The sequence below is a fragment of the Meleagris gallopavo genome, chromosome 6 (genome assembly GCF_000146605.3).
Source record: "Meleagris gallopavo isolate NT-WF06-2002-E0010 breed Aviagen turkey brand Nicholas breeding stock chromosome 6, Turkey_5.1, whole genome shotgun sequence".
Taxonomy (NCBI): Eukaryota; Metazoa; Chordata; class Aves; order Galliformes; family Phasianidae; genus Meleagris; species Meleagris gallopavo.
Genome location: NC_015016.2, coordinates 25,611,818 through 25,636,257, shown reverse-complemented (window position 1 = coordinate 25,636,257; position 24,440 = coordinate 25,611,818). Strand labels below are relative to the sequence as shown.

Sequence of the window (24,440 nt, the reverse complement as noted above, 5' to 3'; positions counted from 1 at the left end):
TTTGTTTTAGTATGTGATGCTGTAATATAACACATTGAACTTGATGGCACCTGGAACTTAAGAATGATTGCATAGGTTTTAGCGGTGCCAAGAAGACCCTGAATGATTTTTAGTTCAGCCCTGGAGCTTTTTTCTGGAGGCGCTGGGCTTGCAAATGAGTCTGTATGCGAACATAATGGGATAAGCTTTGGTATCCCAGCCTGTCTGTTCAAATGGGCTGTTCTAGGTATGTGGAGAGAAGACCATGCACCTCTACTGAAAGTATGAGGAAGCAGTCTACACTGTAAGAAACCAAAGGTCTGAGTGAGGAGGCAAAGTTAAAGGGGCTGAGAATTTAAAAGAATCCATTCAGCTAGTAATTCTGGGTGGCTTTGGAGAAATGAGGCAGGAGTGATGCACTTTGGCTAGGCACTGATGTGTCTCATGTGTGTCCCAAAGGCACGTATGGTATCAGGTGGAAGCACGAGTCGGAACAACATAGTCTCCTCTAAGCTGTTTGTTGAGGAAAAGGGAGAAAATAACTTGGAATTTCTTAAAGGTTTCAGAACTCTCTCTGTAAAGGTAATTGTAACCTGTGTTCCAACAGGCGTGCTTCCACATTTTCTACTGTGACATTTAAATTCTCCCCACCTCCTCACGACCCATTCCTGTGCTGGGACCCTCTCCCCAGATTGCCTTCAATTCTTGCAGCTCCGTCACCGTTAATGTTTCTTACCTATGAAAATCCTGCCAGAATGACTCGTCCGCACAGTCACTGGTAGCACCACCCTGTTACGGTGTCCCCTCTCCCCACACATGCAGTCTGTCGGTGGTACAGCTTTGCCACAGGACATGCTGTGGGAATTCACATTGGTTCAGAGGGGGTTGCAAGGAATTCGTTGAGACAGAGCTGGAAGCAAACCCAAGGCTACATGCTTCAAGCTAAGAATCCTGAAATCATAGGGTTCTAAAAGTGGGAGATTATCCAAAGGAATCTTACTTCATACTTACCCTTCTCTTGAGCCTTTCGATGTGCAACTCTTGTTACTCACAGTAACTGGTTTTTATTTGCTTGTGTTTAGCATTAGGTGCAACTAAGCTTATATCTCATCCATATTGCAAATTAATGACCTATGTGATAATTCTTCCACAGTTAATGTTCTAGTAGAGCATGTTCTTGCTTGTTTAAAATAAATAAAATTTGGTTACTAATCAACAGACAGCAGCATTGAAGGGCATTTTCATTTTGCTCTGTAGAGAAAATTGTTGTGGCTTTGGGGTTGATTTCTTGAGATCATCACAGGAAATGGAAGTACTGGAAATGCCTGTATAGCTTTCTTTTCTTTTTTTTTGTGAATGAGTTCTTGTTCTTAAAGCGCAAAATTTCCTTTGATTTATGTGAGTTTTGTTGCACAACTGAAGTTTATTCCCTGTCTCCCACTTCTCCCCAAGTAGGAAGGCAAATCTTAGGTTCTGTGGTTCTGTGCAACTTCTGTAAACATAAAAGTTTAGAGAAAAAAAGCTCTTTGACTAGCTTAAGTTATTCCTTAAGCTTTTGCAAAATACTAAGGGTATCAACCTATGGTAGATACTGCGGATAATAGAATATAGAATATTCTATATATATATATAGAATAGTTACCTGGAAGGAGCCTTCATGCTGTAGTCCAACTGCAGCTACATGGGTCGTGGTGGGGAAATGTAGGTTATTGATGCAGTGCTGTTAAAAGTGAGAAGTTCATCTGATTTGTTAATTCTTCTGCTCACAAAACTACCTTTTTAAGATTTTTTAATAAGACCATTTAAATTGCTCTGTGTGCCTCTTGACACATGTTGCTGCACAGCTAGTTCTCGCTAATCTTGATGCTCTTTTATTACCTCTGTTATCTGTTTCATCATTGATTGTCAGCAAAGCGATTGCAGTTTCTCCCAATCTGCATCATCTGATATGTTCCATGCTCTATATTAATGTGTTTCCTTGCTAAGCAGGCAGTTATTTCTTGTTCAGAGATGGTTTTGTTTTGTTTGTCAATTGCCCTTTTGTTTAGCATTTTGCTCCAGCAGTGCAGGTTGTACATGCATTTAACATCTCAGAACCTGAAATCATGCTTTGCGTGTGTCAGCAGTGGTAAGCTTTGCCCTGACAGTGCTGCACGTCCTCGTGTAGTTGAAAAATTGGGTACTATTTAAAACACTGAAGATTGTATTTAATCATGCTGTTTATGCCTCTGGCAAATGGCGCAGTGCCATTTGTCACAAGTTACAGCTGTTTAACTTTTCAGTAGTATGGGAACGACTTCAGGGTGATTGGTTTGTTTGGCACTTATAACTTTGGTTTATGTTCAGTTATTATTCTTCAGTGATTCAGAGTGATTTTTCTCCCTTCAGAGAACAAAAGGACAACTTGATAGACTTAAGACATTTTACATATGTACTTTCCTGACTTTCTGATATGATAAGCACTTAGTTTTTGTACAGGTATTTTTGAAATGGTGGGGAAATTGAGGATTTATTTGTGTGCGCCACATACAGTTGTTTGAGTGCCTGCATGAAGCCTTGGTTGCATGACTGCTTCCAGAAGGTGCACTGACATTGTGTATTAAGTAAGGTATTGCTAAATAGGAGTATTTAACCCGGAGTATCTGAACAGGTGGTATTTTTTGGTGTTTTGCAACTGTAACAAATAAATAGCAAGTGTTCAAAAGCAAACAAAGCAGCAATAAAGGCAAAAAAAGAAGAGGAAAAAGCTTACCTCATTGCACTGGCAAACTAGTTTACTGTTTTTCTTTTGAAGTAGTTTGTAGTTTGATACCTGGTTTTATAACTATCTGCTTGTATACCAACATTTCATTTTAAAGAGGAAGAATAAACCTTACAATTAAAATGGAAGTAGCAGAAACCCTGCAGTTATTAAATATCTGAAAATGAAGAAGCATTTTAAAACAGTATGCTTTCAAACTTGGGATTTTTTACCTTTCTGGCAAAATATCTTTCTTTTTTACAACTTGACTTTCAGAAAGAATTTTGTTTTCTCCACTTGTGATCATTGATGCTTTATGAGACCAGTAGCATTTGTGGTGACTGGCTGTTGTGATTTGATCTGTTGTGATATTTCTTTACTTTTAACTTTAAAATTCACAGAGCTGGATAGTTACATGAGAATCTCATTGTTGTCGAGAAATGATGTAGCTTTAATTGTTTAAAGGATACTTTCAAAATGTGGGATATTGCATTTAAGAATAGGCTCAGTAGCAAGGCTGTTCGTTAACCATGTTCAGTTGGTAGTGCGTAGAGACAAATCTAGAGCGGAATCCATATAATTTACTGTCTGTGAGTTAGGTGAGGCAGATACAATTGGAGAAAGATTGTAATAATGTGGACACTTCATGATTTTAACTGTTAGTAATGTCATAATTATAGACTAGGGGGATGGCGAAAAAAATAAGGGAAAGATGACCATGAAAATTATGTTAAATGGAAGAAGGAAAGATATGAAGGTCATCAGAAAAGTGGAGAAGGTATGGAATTGTGCTGTGGTGAAGAGGTTGAGGAGAAGATTCCAAGTCCTCACCTAATCTAGCTTAGACAGGGGAACTAGTTGTCAGCGTGTGCCTGGCTGTTTTTTGTCTCTCCTTTCTTTGCTAGGTCTGGCTACAGTTTTTCTTGGTAGTTCATACAGGCAGGGAATTTAAGGTGCACTGGTGCTTGCACAGTATGTGTGGTTTGGGTGATGTTAGTCTTCCTTGACTGTCGGGGCTCAGGAAGAATGCTAGGTGGCAAGTAGTTTTTTAATATTGCCTGTCTTCTTATCACTGCCTTCTTCAGATCATTATTTGTATGAGTGACAAACTAGCTCCAGCCTTTACCTTCTAACTAGCATTTCACTTCTGTTGCTTTTTCTGATCTAACCATGTTCATTCTACTTCTGTTTACTCCCTGTGGCACTCTTCCTCTAACTGCAATTCAGTGCTACCATGCTTGATATTCCTTGGCCAGCTGACAGCTCACTTATCTAATGCACGTGGAGCCTAACAGTTTCATAGACAGGTACTACTTCTTGTCCTGGGCTTCTGGTCAGTAGGGTTTTTCCCCCAGCCTATATCATGAACTTTACCCTGCATGTAGATGAACCGAAGTAATGGCTTCACTCAGGGGTGTGAACTCTTACAATTTAATTTGCTACCATACATATCTGACTGATGTTAATATGTTCCGTTATTTATTTATTGGCTGCTCTAGCAGAAATGCTAGTCAAGCATTCTTAGATCACAGATGGAGTTCTAGTTTGTGACTAAACAGAATATCACAAGTTATACCAGCAAATCTGAGTACTTGATCCTCAGATTTGCTGTCATTTTTTTTCCTGAAAATACACAAGAAATCCTTAGTTGCCAGAATTCCTTTTTTGAACAAATGTATGTCATTCAGAAATGTTACTTTAAATTCAAAGTATTTTTGTATTCAAATCATGCATGTTCAGCCTATAGTATGTTATATTATGCGTTTCTTACCTACTTTAACTTTCACAGTAATTCTTTGAAACTGTATTCTTGGATAGCAGACTCAGTTGTAGGCAGGTATTTTAGCAAAAAAATCTCCAACTTAAATATTTGAGTGTAGTTTTAATGCACATAAAATATTTGATCTGTCATGTGTCTTTGTAGAACTTAGAACTGAGACAGTCTGTGTTCCCTGTGTTGTAGAATGTCACATGATGAGAGCACTTTTATCAATCAGCATGGTTAGAAATTCAACACAGGAACTTTCTGCATTATATATTAAGTAATCTTGTTTGTCTTGTTTAATTTTCTACTGCATATTTACATGGTTACTAGATAAGAGGGAGGGGGGAGAGAGATGCATGTAATCATTTTTGTAATTTTTTTCAGGTATTTTTAGCAGCAATGATGTAGCAGTATCATTTCCAAATGCAGTATCTGGCTCAGGATCTAGCACTCCCGTTTCCAGTTCTCATTTACCTCAGCAGGCTTCAGGCCACTTGCAGCAAGTGGGAGCTCTATCACCTTCAACTGCGCCTTCTATAACTACTGTTGTTGCTGCAACTCAGGTAAACTATCACAAGAGTTTAAGATAGCAAGCAATGTTACTGACCCGCTTATTTTCAGTGTTACAAGAAACCATCATTTATTTGGAAAGTAGGTTAATAAACATTGTATTTGTTGTGCAAACATTATTGTATTGGCTGGAGTTTTCCCCACATTGTTTCATAGTCCGGTCTCTATAGAGTGGAAGTACATAGTAATACAGATTGTATTGTGACTAATAGCATGAATGCTATTAGTTCATCAGCCCTCCAACCAATGTCTGCTATCAGAACAATGTTTTAAGTAAAAGAATTTAAAAAAAATCACATGAAGTTTCTGGATGTTTCATCTAAATGTGGTGGTACCAGTCAAAGAATAAATGGGTTTGTCTGGGAAATTCAACAGATGGATAACTAAAGCTTACCTTGGCCAACGTTGACATCTTGATAGCAAATAAAAGTTGACAGACACACTGTAGTTTTATATTTGAAAGATTGTACAAATGAAGATGTGTAGATAGAAGTTAAGGGATAAGGGAGTCACTGGAAGAGTGCAGAAGGAAGCATGACATGATCAAAGTGATGAACCAGAAACGTTATGGTAGCATTTTATATGAACTTAAGTTGGGCAAGATTACATTTGTCAACACCACAGAGTATGAAGCTATAGTTATAAAGAGCCAACACAATTAAAGTACGAAGGGCATAATGTTTTTTGTACTTCAATTTGTATTTTTCTTTCTCGGTTGAGAATCTGTTTTACAACTAATACATTAAATGCAGCCTTTTGTGTGCATATAAACATCAGTTTTTAAATTTATAGAGTTTACAGTGATTTAAGATAGTGAATAATACTGAAAAATTAAAGTTAAGCTTAATTCATAATGGTGTACGTGTTTGTGTGCACACGTGGACACATAAGTGTGTATAATAAATGTATAGCAGTAATACTGCATGCAGACCAGCATAAAATAATTTTCAGTATCACATAACACTGTTGTTTGAAGTGATACTTCATATTTTAAAGTAATTGTTCTGGATTATAAGCCTTGCATTTTCCTAATGTGTTAGTGCAATCTCTGTATCATAACTTTTGGAACTAAAATATCTTTGCAGAAACTGATAGAAACCATTTTAAGGAAATAAATAAATAATACAGTGTTTCTGAGAAACCTATGTACCTTTTCTGAGGGAAAGTGACAACCAACCGGATTTTTTTCCTTTCCCTTTTTTTTTTTTCCTTTTCCCCCCCCTCCCTTTTCCTTAGTGTATTACATAAAATAACTCAGTGAAGTCACTTAAATTAAGCAGTCTGGAGATGAGTGAAGAGGTTGTGTCATAGTTTAGTAGTTGATTAAAAGATTTAAAAAAAACCCAATCAAACAAAAAAAAAACAAACCACCAAAACCCAGAACCCAGCATATATGCTCAGCTCTCATAGTGATGAGGTTTTCCATTGGAGTCTTGGAACAATCAGCATTATGGCCTTTTGTACAGTTCAGTGTATTCATAAATAATGTGGGGAAAAAAAGGAGGAACAGAGGCTACGTTTGCTGATTATGGTAGGTGATGCAGTGAGCTATTTTGAGGATCAACTGTCAAAACTGCTGAAAGACTTCACCAGCCTTTGCTGACAAGGTGGTAAGAGGAGAAATGAAATTCACATTAAAGGGAAAACAGTCTCTATTCAAAACAGATAAAGCAAACCTGAAAGAGTTACAGAAGAACAGCAGTAATGAGCAGTGGCAAGGAACAGCATCTCTATAAGGAACAAGTAAATAATTTAGAGCTCTTGGCTTGAAAAAGAGACTCTTGTATGGGGTAAGCCAAAGGTCTGTAAAGTCAGAAATGACATGGAATAGGTAAATAAACAAGAGTGGTACACTATCACTTTCTATTTGTTAAGCTCTGATGGAGGATAAATGGGTTGAAAAAACAATGGAAGAAAGCCCGAATGCAGTTTACCAACTTAAAGGACTTGAAAATACCAGGCAGGTTTCCCACTATAGGTATTTTTGTTTCATGCAGAATTATAAAAACCACCCCTAAAATGCCTTTGCTTTGCTGGACTCTGGGACTTCTTTCAGTTTCAGTTCATGAGGTATTTGAAGAGACTCACTCAAGTGAATCTATTTTACCATGGAGTTGTTCCTTAATTCAAGAGAACCATTTTACCATGCAGTTACTTTAAATGACTGATTATTTACCTACTTAGTTCTGCGAGTTTCCACGTGACAGCTTGAGATCTTAAGTAAATATTAACAGTTACCATTTCTTGACCATCAAAGTCTTCAAATAATGGCATGCTAATGCATTTATTGTGTAGTATTTTAATTAAAAGAAAATGAGCCAAGATCCTCGGTGCACCAAAAATGGTTATAAGATAAGGTAAACTTGGGCATTTACAACAGGTAAAAGGTAATGGTTAAAAAATGGTGTTTTTTTTGAACTAGTTGTTAAGAGAGCTACTATGGCCAAAACTTGATTGATCAACATGCAGCTGGAATATTATTTAATAGCATCGAATACATGCTGTTACAGTGCACTCGTCTAAGACTTTAAATATTCTTTTTCTATTAGTCAGTTGTAAATTATGACTTCAGTGAGTTGATAAATCTTCCATTTCTTAATAAATTTTTGTATCCTTTTCTTAATGCTCAGGTGTTAGGAAATTCTGAAGAGAGGGTGTTGGGAAAAAGTATTCCCAGAACAGAAAATTTTACTCAAAGTATTAAGAAAACTAGAAAGCAGTACAGTTATGCCAGTGTTGTTGAATAACTTCTGTGCCCGTGTTATGTTAAACATTAAGGAAAGCCCCAAAAAAGTAGTACCTCAGGTGCTGCTTTTTCCTCCAGCAACTAAACACCACCAATTTTAAAGCGTAAAATGTGGTTGTTGGGGTTATTTATTTATTTATTTTTATTTTATTTTAATCCTGGATTTTAATTCTTTGATTCTCTTGACTGATACGATGGCTCCTGCCCTGCTTGTTGTTTAAGACTGACCTTATTGCAATCACCTTTTCTTTTCAATCTCATTTTATTCTGCCTTCATGCCACGGGTAATTTTTATTCCAATCTAATAAATCCAGAAGAGATTATTAGCTTGTGTTCATGCTGTGCCGTAACTGAATTTAAATGCTGGTGTTCCTCACCAGGTGGGAGTTGGTGCTCTGCTTGCTGGCAATGTGGACATATATATGGATTTTTTTTTCTTGCATCATTTTCCTGTTTTTTATAATTCACGGACATAGACTGTGATAGATTACACTGTATAATTCAGTGAGACTTCATTAGCATGACAATGCAATTAACAATTGCAAAAGTGTAAGAAACCCCGTACAGGAGAAAAAAGGTACAGTCCACGCAGACACTTGATTCTGGTTTTCTGGGAGTGGATGCTCTCTGTGTTGGTAGGTACTGCCTGTTTTGCATGTTACAGCTAAATACTGTATCTTATGTCTCTGAAACTTGTCTACCTATCACATGAAAATTAACATATGTTTTGTTGTCAAGAAAAATCACTTTCTGGCATTTTGGTTTGGAATATTGTCTTATTGTTGAATCAAGTTGCATGTTGCATCACGGTGCTCAGTTTTCATCTCCAGGATTTCTTTGTGTTCCACGCTTGATTGTAGCAAAGATGTTTGTTAGTCTCTTGTGTTGTTCTGTATCGGTTTGCTGTATTGCTCTTTCTGATAAGTTGTTCTTAGTGATTAAATATTTATTTACAGCAAAAGTAGTGATGTAGGTGCCTCAGAATCTTTTGGTATTGTACAGCAGCATTTGTTTTCTACTTGCCAGGAAATTGTGGTTGGGAGATTAATTTACTTTCAGTTTTAAAATTTTTAATTAGTTTTAGTAGATCACGTGTTTTACAGAGAAGGAGATGTTTACTGTTTTGATAGAGACTGAGATTGGTTGAGCTGTCTGTTCGTTTTGATTACCTAAATCAGTGAAATTATCCTAGTAGCGCTCTGGGGCCATTTGTTTCTGGGCTCTGTGTGCACTCAGAATATAGTATCAGACTGCAGGAACGGAAGCAAGGCTTTTTGGCTTGGTTTTCTTCCAGTCATTGATTATTAATCTCTCAAACTGTATTCTTTCTAAGAAGAACTGTATCATGTCATCCGATTCCAAGATTTTTAATGGAGTAGAGTAGGCATGTAGTGGTTTCTTTAAAACAGAGCATTTTGTTGTAAAGATTTGGAGCTAATAGACTCTCTTGTGCTGATATTGTTTGGTGGATTATAGTAATTGCAGATGATGCAGAAATTTTCAGAATTTTATTTGGGAATCAATATATTTAGTTGCGATTTTAGATTTTTTTTCCCTCCCATGTGATGGTATCTACACTTCTAATGATTGCAAGAACTGCGAGGCGCTTTCAAGCAGTATTGCACATACGTGACAATAACCTATTTTATAGATACGGTCCAAAACCTTTTCTGTTTCTTAGGACAGAGGGAAAGATGTTTCTGCTAGTGGATTGCTTCTTTTCTTAAGCTGTTTTTCCTGCTCCTAAGTTTGTTTGTTTTCTCCCTAAGTTCCCATCTCTATGGACTGTGTTTCCTTGACCACAGGAACAGCTAATAGAGGGGAAGCAAAAGAAGCATCTGTAACAGCAGTCCTTGTGACTTGCACAGTGATAGGGAAAGTGAATAGCTGCTATTCGTTACTTTAGTCCGGGATTTAATTATGATGGAATAAACTGCAGCCTACGTGGTGGAGATGTGATAATTGGGAAGGTAGGTGCTGCTACTCAGTTGCAATTCTAAGTGAAATAAGTTTGCTTTAATCACCTCCATTATCCCTGAAGTCTGTTTGGCTTTACTCCCCTTAGGAGCAGTAGGAAAACAGCAGGGTTTTCTTTAGTATTCATATAGTGGTGGTTATCCTCCTTTGTGTGATGCAGCCTTTAAAGAGAGATAAGGCTTAATTTTTTCAATAGGTTTGGAGTTATTTGTTAACAATAGAGGAATGTGAAAGCTCAGGAATCCAGAGATCTTTTCAGATGCTGAATGTATGGCACCTTATGTTTCAGATGCTTCTGTCCTTTGATTTTTATTTTCTCACTTTCTGGGTTACTATGGCTAGTCTTTCTGGGTCTCCTTAGCCCCCTGCTCTTTCTCCACACTGCTAATTTACGCTATTTTTGTATTTCCTATTTTAATGTTTTTTCTTATTGTGGTTCAAGTCTGCTCATCATTGTGCTTTGACATGTCAAAGGCAACCTTCTCCCCCTTTTTCTTTTATATTCTGACACACATAGAAAAATAACTGAAAATACTGGAAAAATGAACTGTTGTTAATTCTGATCCTTATCAGCAGAGGTTAGGAGCAATTTTAAAAATAATGTTATTTATGCCTTCCAGAACAGGAGTGGAATGTTCTCTGTAGTTGAAATCATGATTACATAAAAATACTGCTTCAACAAGTACTCTTTACCAAAAATTTTTTATTTTTTATTTTTTTAATTTTTTTTCCCCCAAATCTTCAGAAGGCAGATTTGACACTCTAGGACAATAAAAAAACCACATGCCTGACTGATACTGTGACTGAGCTTTCAGTTATAGTAACAAATGGATGTCATATTCTCAAATTCAGTATGGCCAATAATGCTTCTGTTTCCCAGTCTTGTTCAGAGAAACAGTCTTTTTTTTTTTTTATTTTTTGGTAAAACATTCAGCTTAAGAAAACATGAGGAAGGGAGGAAAGTTTCCCAGTGAGCATCTAACATGATAGGGCTGGGCAGGCAAAAGTGTAAGTCCATTTAAAGATGGTTTTGGTCCATCCTTTTCATGAGTAGTCTAGAAAAATGGCAGATCTGCTCCTGCCAGTGCTTTAATAAGCTTTCCTTTGGGAGATGGAATGAAAACATGAAAAAAGACAAATTGTCCTCAATTCTAGGACACTGATGTGACAGACGTGATAATCTTAGTCTTCAAGTAGCCTGCACTAGGTGGTAGGTTGCTTGAGTGAGCGAAAGTACACATTGGTACCACATGTAATGGCTGAAGTTAAGAATTTGGTTTAATGCTTGCGTGGATGCATTTGGATCAGAACATCTTAAGGCTTAAAACTAGAAACTTCAGAAGTATCCCTATGGATTTATTTGAATAGAGTAACATTTTCTTGCTATCCAAAACAATTTGTCTTAATTATGATAAATTACTTGAGCCATGTAATTAAATATGATTTCCATAACTTGGGAAGACCATTGTGTTGTTTTACTTTTTTTCAGGTCAATTCCTAAAGTGTTTCCTAATACATAAACGCTTTGGATGCTGAATGCCAGATATGAAGTCCAGAGTGCAGTTAGTATGGACTCCTTATCTGCAAAGCCTAGTGACTTGTCTTGGTTTGTATCACAGGCTGCCTTGTAATGAAACCTCTTAACCCTTAGAAACCAATAATTTGTGTAAAGCACTGATAGTGCTTATGACAATATGTTGGTTTATTGATAAGTTTCTCCAAAAAAACGCTACCTCTGGTGATTGAGACCTCAGGTCTTACTAGACTTTTTCTTTATTTGATACAAAATTATTTGTTATAATCAAGAGTTAAATGATTGTTCCTGCAGATGAGCAGTATGTTCTTTTTTTTTTTTTTTTTTGCTTATTCCATTATAACTTATATTGCAATATAATGGTATTTTTGGTTGGTTCTGTTTTTTAAGCACCTGCATAAAAGTAGCAAGCCTAACAAATGTATGTGGTCAGGTTAGTTATATCTTTATGGATTTGTCTTTCTAAAGATGATTTGCATTTAGTTTAATATGTGTAGTAATTAGAATAATAAAACATCTGGAAATTGTGATAGTGCGTGGTTTGAGCAGCACGCTTCCAGAAAGGAAATCGTATCCTTAATGCTGTACTAGAATTCACTAATAAATAGACATGGTGGATAAATGAAAACCACTTAACATATTTTATTCGACTATCAAAACAGCTCTTGGTGATAAGATCTCTCAGAAGAGACTCCTCGCCATGGGGTCAAAGGTGAAATATCGCCATGGATCACAGGCTGTTTGGATGCTAAGATTACTTTGTGCTCCTTATCTCACAACTTAAAAAGATGAAAAAGGGTAAAGCAACACATCCAAAACAAAAAGAGATTATTCTTAAAAAAGTATGTTGTTCATCCTTGGGACTCATTGACGTAGGAAGTAGTCAATGTCAGTATATTTAGACGGTGTTCTGTTTGCATCCCCCAGTGCATTGTAGACAGAGAAGAGTTAGGTATTGTTACGTGAATTGTCAATATAAAATACTTTCCTTCCTAAAGCACTAAACTATGTTTGTGTCACAGCCACTTAAATCTGAGAGACTTACGAAATTAAAAATGAAAAAAGAATGATACTGATAAAGATTTTGCCATTGCAGTTTTCTTGTTGGACACTTAAAACCTGTTTTAATTCTTTGTTACTTCTAGGCAAAATGGGTAAAAATCTAATTTTCTTTTCCTTCAATCTGACTGAGGATTTTTGGGGTGGGGGTGGAGGAGAGTAGCAAGGAGGAAGAATTTACAGCCAGAGGGAAAATTCCTTGTAACATGTGACTCAAGTAGAAGAACAAAGGAATCATAGTTGCAAGTAATCTAGTATTTAGCTCAATTAAAATCTTTACGTTTTATATTCTTCTCTTGCCTCAGTGAGATTGTCTTCACATACACTTGTGCAATATACAGGTAGCTTGAAAGGCAGTTGCATGATCTTGGGCAGTGCTGCATGCTGAGACAACTGCATCAATGTTTCGGTCTAGCAATAAATGTTTTCTGCCTTCAAGCTGAAGCTTATTTAGCTTGGCTTATCTAGTGCTGCTGTAGCAACCATCAGTCTCCAGGCAACTGAGGCACATTGACCTCTTAGTTGAACTGAGTGTAGCACTACTTCAATTTAGCTGCCTGAGACAATAGTAATGTTGTTGAATGTGAAAAATGTGAAATTTTTTAGTCTGTATGCAATGGAAAGATTAAATAAAATTTCAGATGAGACCAAATGTTTAGTTTTGACTTGAAAAAGATTTCAAGTTTATGTAGTATATCCTTTGTTCCTTCCAAGCTGCAGAGTTCATTGTTGAGGCAGTCCTTACATGCCTTCTATAGTGTTGAGTATCTGGCAAGCATTTTTACACAGCAGGAGTTCTGCTACCATAGGTGTTTGTTTCATCACTTAAATGCCGAAGGCTGTTGAGGTTTATTTAGAAATTTTACGTCACTATGTGTGAATAAATGGCTGATTCATTATTTCTATTTTTGAAATTTTAGATGATCTTGGAAGTGATTACTTTTTTCTCAGATTTATTATTTGCCTTACTAAGCAGGGTTTCTTTGGAATACTCATGAAGAAAACATTGTTAAATTGGTACACAGGGTCTGTTTCCTAATCAAGTCATTCTTTCTGCTAGTCAGTATTAAAAGTGAAATTGTGATTCCCGATGCATAGGTTCACATTCTTAAGGAAAACAGATTTGTAGGCAGGATATTGCTTCCATTGTCTGTTCAGAGCACATACAGGTTAAGTGAGTGCAACGAAGGCAGAGGTAGATGGAAAGGATGGAGGAACAAACTTGAGGTAAAAGGGATTTGTGTTGAAATGGCAGCTCTGTTGGCATTTATGTTTTTGGGGGAAGTGGAGGAATCCCAGTCTTACCTCTGTAAATCCACTTTTAACTTTTTTTTTTTTAAAGAATGATAGGGAGAAAAGAGGAAAAAAAAAAAAGTTTTGAGCTTAGTAAGAAAAAATTCTAATAAGTTTATGTGCAGGCCTATTTATTTTTTAATGTCTAATTGATAAATATCAGTTGGCTAAAATTTAACAGAATATCCAGCTTAGTTAATGTTAAAGAGACCAGTAAACTGGCTGTGCAGTTGAAGGTATAGCTTTTTCACGTTATTGGAATATAGGCCTTCTACCCATGTGGGTTTTAATGACTTGATGTGTCCTTGTTGTACAGTGGGCAGAGGTATAAATTAGTTTCTGTAGGTGTGCCATTAATTTTTCATTTTGCCTTTCAAATCCCACTGAGTTTCCCAGTTGCATTCATTCATGCCTTTCTTGAAAAATATTTGAGTGTTGTTGTTTGAAGGTTAGATGGTAGCATTTAATTGAAGGATTTATTTGTACTTTTAATCAAAACAATTGATTTTCAAAGACAGTATTTGATTATTTGCTAGTTTATAAGCAAGAGCCTTCACGACATCTAGTTTTATGCTAGTAGCGTAAGAAGTACTAATGATGTGAGTAATGTATTCATAGGATGATTTCATAAGCCACATATACAGTTTTCTAACAGATTTTAATTACGGTAATTTTAACATTTTTAATGAATGCTTTTTGATTGAAATTTTTTTTCCCTTAAGATACCGCCAAAACCTTTCTCTGATTTCATTTTAGCTTTTCCAATATCTGTACTTCCAGCTAATTCTTTATTTCGATGAGTTAGCAGTTTTGTGTATGGGGGGGAGGTACAGTCCAGTTGATTTCAGAAAATTGCACCTTTATTATCTGTCAAAAACAAAAACCCACCAAACTTCAGGGACTTGTGCATGATGGTACTGGTGGCAGAATGGGATTGGTTATCTTTTCAATCCCAGTACTTCTTTTGGGGAATGAGTGAATAAAAGGCTATATAGGCATTTGAGGTTAACTGATATTGCTGATGTACTGGTATGTGTGATACCAGATGAGATGAGATTAGCTGTAGAAGGTTGTGTGCATCAGTAGTGCTGTCGGCTGTAGTAATCAAGAAACCAATACTATAGTTTGCTTGAAAGTTAATTCAACCAATAAATAAGAGAACAAATATGAAAAAAGTGAAAAGATGGAAAGATCATTTTCATTCAGTTAAAATATAAATTGAGCTTATCACATTGCATTTTAAAATCATTTTGTGCTGCTGTTCATTTTGCAAACTTGTATGATGGTTTTCAGAAGAAAAGTGGAAACAGACTATTGTATCCAGGATTTTCTTTGTTCCCTGAATTCCATCTGTATTTATTGGGATAGAAATCTTTCAGGTATTATTGTTTTCACTAGATTCAAGATTTAGACACTTGTGGTGAAGGTAATGAAGAGTTGAAATGCAGCAGTTGATTTGGCAGAACTCCCACTTGGGGTTCCTAGAAATTTGGTGTGTCACTGAAGTTAACTGCAGTCTGACAACCCCTATGTAGCTATGTATTGCCATCCCATATGATGAGCTAACAGCATTCAGAGAAGGCAAATGATTGATGGTGTGTAGCAGTGGCTCCCTCCCCACACTTCTTAAGTGAAGTTAAAGATGGTATTAAAGGTACTGAAGGGATCTGGTAGCACATTCTTCCCATTGCATTGAATATCCAAACAAAGCTCCAGGTAATGTAATTGGCTTAAAAAAAAATTTTAGAGATAAAGTCACTTTTCTTCATTTGTCCAAGTTCAGCTAGAAAACAAAAAGCAAGGTTGCTTTTGCAGCTATCACTTGGTAGGCAAGCTCTTTCACCTTCTCAAGAAAAGCAGTTAATTTGTATATTACTGATTTTTGTTTAACATTGTGTACATAACATGAAGATGTTTGAATATCTAAACTTTTTAATTGTGATGTATGTTTTAATTTTGATGTTATTTTTGATAAATGTTACTTGCCATTGACTGAAATACATTATTTTAAGATAGCTTCTTGATAAAGCATGTTGATGCTAATATTTGGTCAGGAGTTGAATTTTCTTCCATACCTCATGACACTGGGCAATTGCATGGAATTCCTTTAGTAACATCTTCTCAGCAGCGTAGCAGAGTGTATTTAGCTTAAAAACTTCATTTGCTTCTTTTTTAATATTGTTTTTAGTAGTTTCCTATGTCGTTTTTGTAAGTTTGCTTGGTTTTGGTGGTATGTAGGGCTCTGTTCATGTTACTGAAACTGAGGGCGATTTTGTGCTATCATAGCATCGTTCTACGGTGGAAAAAAATTAGTATGGATAGGTGAAACCCAAGCACATTAATCTGGTCATCGAACTTAAAGGGATAAAGACAACACAAGAGTAATGACATGTTTTTATTTTAAATGAGAAATTAGAATATCTCTTTCAGTTATTCTTGACAACTTGTATTGGCTGAAGCAGGTAATTAAACGATGTCACTAATTTTAAAGCATCATCACAATATGACACAAAGCTACAATACAGCAGTGACCATTTTTAAAAAAGCAGAAGGGAAAAGGTATGTTGATTGGATATAAACTGATTAAGAAGCTGTCTTGGAATTGGTTGTTCGGGCCATCCTTGTTGTCCTATCATGAAAGGAAGAGAGTTCAGTAATGGTTTAACTACAATTAAATCCCTCCCCTTTCTTTATGGAAACTCAACTGTAGGCATTTCAGCATTAGCCTAAACAATGGTTTTGAATATGTTAAGCCCCTAACAATTAGGGAGCAGTTTGGGGCATTGAATAATGTGGAATGATGCAATTGAACCTGACAGCTTCAACAGTCAGCCTACTCATGGGACCTGAAAGTTGTTCACACTTGGTTTCATCTCTCATCACACGCTGAGTATTAAAACCTTACTGGTGTAGAGCTGAGACAGAAATGAGGCCTGTTATCAGAAAATATTTCAGAGCATAAAACTTGAAAGGAACAGGGGAATTGGCATGCTTGGAGATTCTCAAATTTTTGAGACTTGATGCAGTTGTATGCGATTACGCATTGTTGCGTTTCTCTTTTTCCTTAAAGAATGTTTAACTTTTGAAATTTTGGAGTCATGTAAGCTAAAATACAAAACAGCTTTAAATATTTGTCAGGATATCTGTATTTAGTGAAGTTTAGTTAACTAGCAAACGTAATTCTTTAATTAGAGGAATACCCTCTAAGACTTTCCTACGCTGGAGGAAGTGTTTGTAAGCATCAATCAAGGATCAGTCATTTGCTCTTATTGGAATGGGGCATTCTGTGAATTACAGTGTATCTTCTTTCTGTGCTGCTCTGCTGCTTATTGCTTTACTGATTTATTGAACGTGCTATAAATGAAAGTAGTGTATTATATACCTCTAGATGGGCTTAAATCCTTCTGCTAAAACCTTCATAAGGAAAATTTGCAGCCTTTTCAAAATAAATGCTTAGTGGTCTCTTTATTAGTTCATACATTTTGATCGTGTGTTGTGTTGACTGAATCAGTTGAAACAAAGAATGCTGTGGCTTTAGAAGTTCTGGATTTTAGAGCATGTTTCAGTCCTGTGATCTTAATGTGTATTGACAGGATGATTGCGCATTTTTAATAAATGCTTGCTACAGCTTGTTTCGGCTGTGAGTGAAACACTAAGCTCCTATTTCACCTTTAAATAATGTAGTACCCCTCCACTTCCTCTACTTTCTTGTCAGATGAAGTCGTCACATACATAATAAAGCTTCACAAATCGTTATTCTTGTCATTTTACATTGCCATTTAAAAAAATATTATTTTCTTTTTTTTTAATTTTCCTCCAGCTTACTTAACATTTTTGTTAACATGACTTTTCCTTTGAAGAGTTGCATAGGAGATATGATGTCACTACAACTTCTGTAGTTCTGACTTGTTGTAGGACACCTTTACTATTATTTTAGAGGTATAAATGGGGTTAAGTTTAGGGTGAACCACCACTTGTGAAAAAATCAACTTAGATATTGTTTAAATCATGCTAAGTCTTTTGATCTGCTATATCAGCTCACTTGGCAAACATTGTTTAATTCCTTTGATGTCTTCTGTTTTGTGATGTGATGGTTACTCAACAGACTTTAGCAATGCCTTTCAAGGCACTTAGATACTTTTTAGAATGTTCTTAAAGCTTTTGGGGCATGTTTCTGTCAAACAAACATTTATTCTCTGTGCTGATTATAGATGCCCTGCCGTTATAAATTAATATATAGTTGCTATTGTACATCATTAAGCAGGCTGGTAGTGAATTACACAGAATGAGGGTAAATGCTGCTGCTTCTGTGCAAATTCTCACTGGAATTACAAAAAATCTTTCATGGAAATGTCCTAATGCTGAGCACAAATAATGTGTTTGTAGAATAAAAACTAACAGATAATATTAGAACTTACAATCTCAACCCATTTATTTACGTGAAGAAGGGTACATAAATTTTTAATTTGCTAGTCTTGTCTCTTAGATATGGAAACAAGTAATGTTGTATCTTACAATGTGCTGTTTTGTAAAGTTTCCTCAGTGAAATAATCAGTTATTTTTGTTTTTTCCTTTTGGAGAGGAAAGCAATGGAAGTTTGCTGATGAATTATAGTAGTCAACTGGGAGTCTTGCTATAGGACTTCGTTAAGGGAAATAGCAGGAGTTGCATACTATTGCCTACTTCAGCAGTTAAGTGTCACAGTCCCACCATGTACTGTATTTCTGGAAGATGTTGTATCAGTAGGTGGAAGTGCCTGCTTTACTTAGCAGTAATTCAGATTAATTCTACTGGAGACATGCAGTTGTGCAAATACAGAAATAAAAGCCAGATTTGAAGTGAAACTGCAATTCTGTGTCTAACTGTTTTGCACATACCTTTAAAATACGAAGTGAGAAAACCCTCATCATTGCAAGTAATTACTTGTGGCTTTTTCTAACTTTGTGACAGTAGAAGAATGCAAGTATCAGGGAAAATTTCTCACCAGTATATAGTAAATAAAGCATCATTGAAAACAGTTGTGTGAATTCATAAAAGTCCATTCATCAAGTTTAATATGTTGGCTGAAAGCCAAAACTTAATGGTAGTGTGTGATTCTTTCCAGAGACATAGTTTATACTCTGTAATATTTTGCTGTAATAACCAGTATGTTTCCCTCGTCTCTTGTGTGCAGTTATACATGTCAAAACGTCCCACAAATTGAGTTCCTTACTGATCACCTTTTTTTTTTTTTCATTTTCTGAAAAAAGTTTCCCTTGTAAGGGTCGTTTACATTTTCTTAAAAGCTCCTTTCTAAAACTTGCGATTGCACACATTGTGTATCTGCGATTTTGTTCGCCTCTGAATATTGCAACCTTTTGTTTGTTCGGAAGCAGTCCTTTTGTCAGGTGGGGAAATGCCTTTTTAATAAGCAGCAGCGCCTTTTTTCTTTGATTGGTTGTCTCAAACTCAGCATTTGACACAAATCTTTTCTTCGAAAGGGAAAAAGCATAAGCAGCCAAGGAGGAAGGTATTTTTATTGCATTGGATTATGCAAGATTTTGGCCAGCCTCCTTAGCTTCATCTGTTTAAGGGTTCATTTTCGCTTGTTTGGCACAAGTCCCAGCAGAGACCTTCAGAATTGTGGTTAGCAACATGAATGAACACAAACTTTGGGAGCTCTTCAATAAGTAGAGCTGGCCAACTGCCAAAAATACAGTTCCTTATATGGGGTCAGGGCAAAGCTGTGATTCGTTGAGCCCCCTATTGTATAGAAAACATACTTGTAATGGCTGTTTGCGTTCTTTAAAATAAAAACAAAACAAAACAAAAAAACACCAGGCTTCCAAGTCTATCAAAATAGGAAGTAACAAAATAGTGTGCAGGTTTTACTAATGACGGAGCAGAGCAAAGGAAATATGGCTCTGTGTAGTTAAACTATAGAGCTGAAAGTTGGACCTTTTGACCTCCACAGCCGGCTTGTGATGTAAGGAACCCAGGCATTTGTGAGACATCTGTTGTCTACCTGCCCTTATTTTGTAAATGGTTTAATAAGATTAAATAATTAGGAGGATAACCACATGGTCGCCATGCTACTAAGTCCTAGCGTTGAGTGCATACTTCGGGGCTGCAAGATCTCTCCATCCTCTTCCTTGTCTGTTATTTTAAAATGCAGTGTAGGTATTTTCAATATTTGCTACGGTGCATTTGTTATTAGTCGTTTTTTTAATTAGCATATCTATAAAGAGTGTACTGCGGTATGTGGTGTATTTTAAAAGTACTGCAGTTCTGTTTCTGTGCTCATCAGGGGAAAGTATTTTTTCTGTTAAATGTGCACATCTTTGTTTTAAAAAATTCAACTTAAAACAAGCAAACAAGCACCCAATAAAACAAATTGTTGTGCACTAGGCAGCCTTCTTTCAAGTATACCTAATATTTCTCTTCATTTTTAAAAAAAGTATTCAAGTTTTATTTGGTTTCTTGCAGGCAAACACCCTACCTGGATCTTCTCTCAGTCTGCCTCCGTCCCATATGTATGGCAATAGGCTGAATCCAAATTCAGCAATGGCAGCACTTATAGCTCAGTCTGAGAACAGCCAAGCAGGTAAGCGTCCTGGTGGTGGTGAAAACACTGACACTTCACAAACTTAAGAAACTCAAGTATTTGTAAGAATACTGTAAGATTTTATTTTTGAACTCTGCTCAACTTTTGGTTATTAAGAGTCTGTTTAAAGTTGTTACGTGTTGCAAATAAATTCTTGGTAGTTCAGAGCAGCTTTTTTTATTTTTATTTTTAACTTTCTGAAATGTAAATGTTTAAGCAGAGCCATCAGCAGGCAGGAATGCAACAATGTCTCCTGTGACTTCGGTGATTGATGTGTTCAGTTCTTAGCTCTTTGCAATGAGAGCAACACAGCTCTGGGTTTTGTCGTGAATAGTTTAAACCTCTATTTGCATAATTCATGAAATTGCATTACATACAACTTCGTGTGAAAGAGATCCCGTTAGAGAACTTCTACAGCATTCAATAATCTTGTGAATATTTACCAATTGACATTTTTGTAACATTCGGGCTCCTCTCCGGTTTTAATGAGCCACTGGATTTGCTTTGTTTCATTCCATCCTAGGGATTTGTTGACATGTCGTAGTAGTCATGCCTGTTTGGGGGAAGGGAATGAGTTTAGCAGTTTACCAAGAATGGATCAGTCATGTCTTTGCCCTCCAAGAGGTCGGGGGTCACTTGACTCAGAATAGGGGGAGGGCAACCTTGAAGGGGGCAGATAGGGTTATTTTATTGAGAGGCCATAGGGAAAATAACCCTTTTGAGTCCTTCCAAGCAAAACGTTTTCGTATATTTAATGAGGCCTTTTTTGTTTGTTTTACTACGTTTTTAGCAAGGGACTTTCCTATGCTTCAGCTTATAAATAGGAATTTGTGAATTAGACACTTTCATAAAGTTTTCAGTAAATTTGCAGAGTAGCACGTGCTTGTTGGATGGTAGTGGTAAGTTTAGCACGTTTCCTATTTTACGAGTTGTTTTGGGATGCAAAGTGTTAAAAAAAAATACAGAGCATCAGGATTTGCTGTGATAAGCATACAGATTAGCTGTCCACAGCTGTGATTCATTACTTTCACCGTAGAAATTAAAAGTGGCTGAGGGGAGGGTACTGCAAATGCAAACCACGCTTCTGTGCTGTAAAACTGAAAGGAATGAAAGAAGTGAACATAATCCATGGCCTGGTACAGCCTCAGAAATGTGTAAGGACAACACCTTACATGCTACAGTTCAGCAATCTTAAACTAGTTACGGCTTCGCTCTTCAGTAGAAACTGCGGATAGAAGTTAAGATTTAAGATATTTTTAAGATACCTACATCAGCTTTAAAACTCTTATCTAAGAAGAGTCGATTTATCAGCTGTGAAATATTTACACTGCAGATCAAGATGTGGGAGATAACGGCCGCAGCCTTGCTGGCAGAGGAGGCTCGCCCAGAGGAAGTCTCTCGCCACGGTAAGCGGCATTTACTTTGCAGAGTGCAGGCAGAGGAAGTGCTATATGGTCTGGAAACCTTACTGCTTTTTTGCTTGCAATGTGTAAGTGTTTTAAAAGCCTATGTGTATAAATATAGTAGAAATGTACATCAAAAAAGGCTAGCGTGTACAAATAGCTAAAAATGGTCTGTAATGTACTTATAAACCTGATTTTGCTCATATATGAATGAGGGACTTATGAAATGGAGACTGGCTTTAAAGGGATTTATTTATCATTGAAGGCATGTGTACTAATTACCTGCTGAGTTTTGTTACCATCGTTATATTTTTATTCATATCGCAAAGGGCCCCAAACCCCACAGTCTTGCAGAGACAAAGAGCACAGTTAGAAGGCTTGGAGAAATTAACTGCTGGTACAAATTCTGAGACAAATTCCCCTCAGCACTACAAATATGCAGTAATGCTCTATCGGGGGAGAGTGCCTTTTTTGTTCTACTGCAGTTCACCTCTGCTGCAAAGGGCTGATGTAAGCATTCTGCTGCTGGAATTGCAGCAAGTTATTTTGGTTTCAGATATTGACTGTTAAATTTCAGAATTGTGTTTTTAATAACATTGGTGATACGTTCGATTTTTTTCTTAATTGAATCTTTTTGTTGTTTAAAGGGCTTTGTTTTCCATTCTGGGTCCCATATTGGTTACTCGATATAGTGATATCATCAGATTATTATTATTATATTGACTGAGGGACTGAACGTAGGGATTTTATCTTGGAAGGAATTTTAGAATAGCTAAAAAATGGTAGTTACAAAGATACAGCATTATAACAATTTTGTTACAGTGTGTATTTATTGTAATAACTTATAAATATCACCAAATTAGGTAATTTAATGTACGTGTCTTTTTGTTGCTCTTCTGTTATTTTCCTTAATTAATCAAAAGACTTCTTGCTGCATAGAGTGAGAATATCCATTATAATCCTTAACTAGTATCACTTATTCGTGAACTGGCTTTTACATTTTCTAATACGTGTTACTTCTAAAACAATAAACAGAGAATTTATGAATTAGACTAGACTGCGTTCTCTAACAGATACGTAAATATTTATATGGTAATATAAATATACATAAATAACAACCATGCCTATATATATCCCTAGAAGTAAGTTAGAGAGATTTTTGCAAAGGGAAATGCTCAGCAATTAGGAACTTCCTGAATGTCAATATTACATAATCGTTACTGCACGTGTGGTAGTTCCAAGTTGTAGTGCTTGCTTAGGTTTGCAAAGGCCTGGTCATCTTGTGGGCTGAGTTGTGTTCAGATTGGCTCTGGGTAGATTATTTTGGAAACCAAACTTCTTGAACGTGTTTTTAACACGTATTTACAGTGCTTTGACAGAGCATATACTCAGTATATGTATGTGTAGTTCTGAATGTGATCAGATTTCAGCTGATTTTCATGAGAATGGCAAAGGAGAACGGCTTTATTCAGAAGCCGTCTGGGTCCCAAATTCCCCATCGTCCTTCAATAAGTGCAAAAAAAAAAAATCACTTCTGTAATTCTGAAATGGAAAGATTGAAAAAATCAGTTTGAAATATCTTGTGTTAAAAAAGAAGTTCAGTAGGCAGCACTTTTCAGTGCTGTTCAGCAGTGCATTTCTGGCTTTGTAATACGTCCAGTGCTCCGTGATCTGGTGCTGTTGTAAACAGTGTGCAGATGCTTCTGAGATGTTTAGGTAATTCCCCTCTGTCCTGAGCTAAGTACATAACTCTGGTTACTTAAAATATGATTTATGGGATGGGACGCTGATTTCAAAAATCTACTGTTTAAATCTTTTTAATGTTACCTATATTATGTATTACAATGATTTTTTTTCTGTGAGTTCTGACTCTTCCCTTATGAAGCTTATGAGATTTGAAAATCACACGCTTTTGGAAAAGAATCATAATTTGTAAACAGTTGTTTAAAACAAAAATATTTGCAGGAAGAGTTGTTTGCTGTTGATGACAGCAGATTGCAACTCTCTGAGAAGATGCATGTGATGCATGAGCTGTACAGTCCTTTCAGAAAGGACCCTTTGCATGGTTATGTCTTTGTCACCCCACAGTAATCACTGATGGGTATTTAAGCTTTCACATTTAAAATTTTCCTATCTGTAGTATATGAAAATGTATGTTACATGTAAGTGTACTTGGTATGGGGGAGCTGTTTCCGTTTTGCAAAGGAAGAGCTGCTTTTCCCAAGGTAGCACTTAAACTTTTTTTACCCAACACTTAACCTCTGATTTAAAAATATGCTTTGCAGTATCTGCACTGGCGTACGTTTGTATGTCTAGGTGCAGTTCAGTTGTATCACTTACAGTTAATACTGTAAGAGAACTAATAAGCGTACTGCAAACAAAACAATCAGTTGTAAAAGTAAGCAAGATGAGAAAATGAAACCAAGAAGGGATTGTCGTCTCAGTGGCAGCATCAAAGCAGGGCTTACAGCACTCTTACAGTCCTATAGGAAACTGTCATCAAATACTATATGGAATAAGGATTCAAATGCAGCACGCAGAAACTGTTCCATATCGAAGGGATGAAGTAGAGGATCAGCTGGAAGAGGATGGGTTGGCTTGTGTTGAGGCAGACAAATCTAGATGTGTGTTTCTTTCCAGGGAAGGACTGCAGGACTGTGTACCTTGTGTGTTGCTTTATTTTTGAGTTGATGAAGTTGATGGGGAAACCATCCTGAGCCCAACAAGCCTTTTGTTGTTCATCTACAATTCAAATGGGGTAATCTGTTAGGGCAGTGTTATGTGCTTTTAA

At 36.4% G+C, this 24,440-nt stretch overlaps 1 protein-coding gene across 4 annotated transcripts in view; it reads left to right on the top strand.

Annotated features, from left to right (window-relative positions):
* Nucleotides 1-24,440, top strand: part of MLLT10 (MLLT10 histone lysine methyltransferase DOT1L cofactor) — a 94,496-nt gene that overhangs the window by 54,706 nt on the left and 15,350 nt on the right. For all 4 annotated transcript variants that reach the window (XM_019616435.2, XM_019616434.2, XM_019616433.2 and 1 more), the window contains 3 exons: nt 4,869-5,047; nt 20,129-20,246; nt 21,580-21,652. In XM_019616435.2, the coding sequence (XP_019471980.1) occupies nt 4,869-5,047; nt 20,129-20,246; nt 21,580-21,652 (370 nt within the window). The remainder of the gene's footprint in view (nt 1-4,868; nt 5,048-20,128; nt 20,247-21,579; nt 21,653-24,440) is intronic.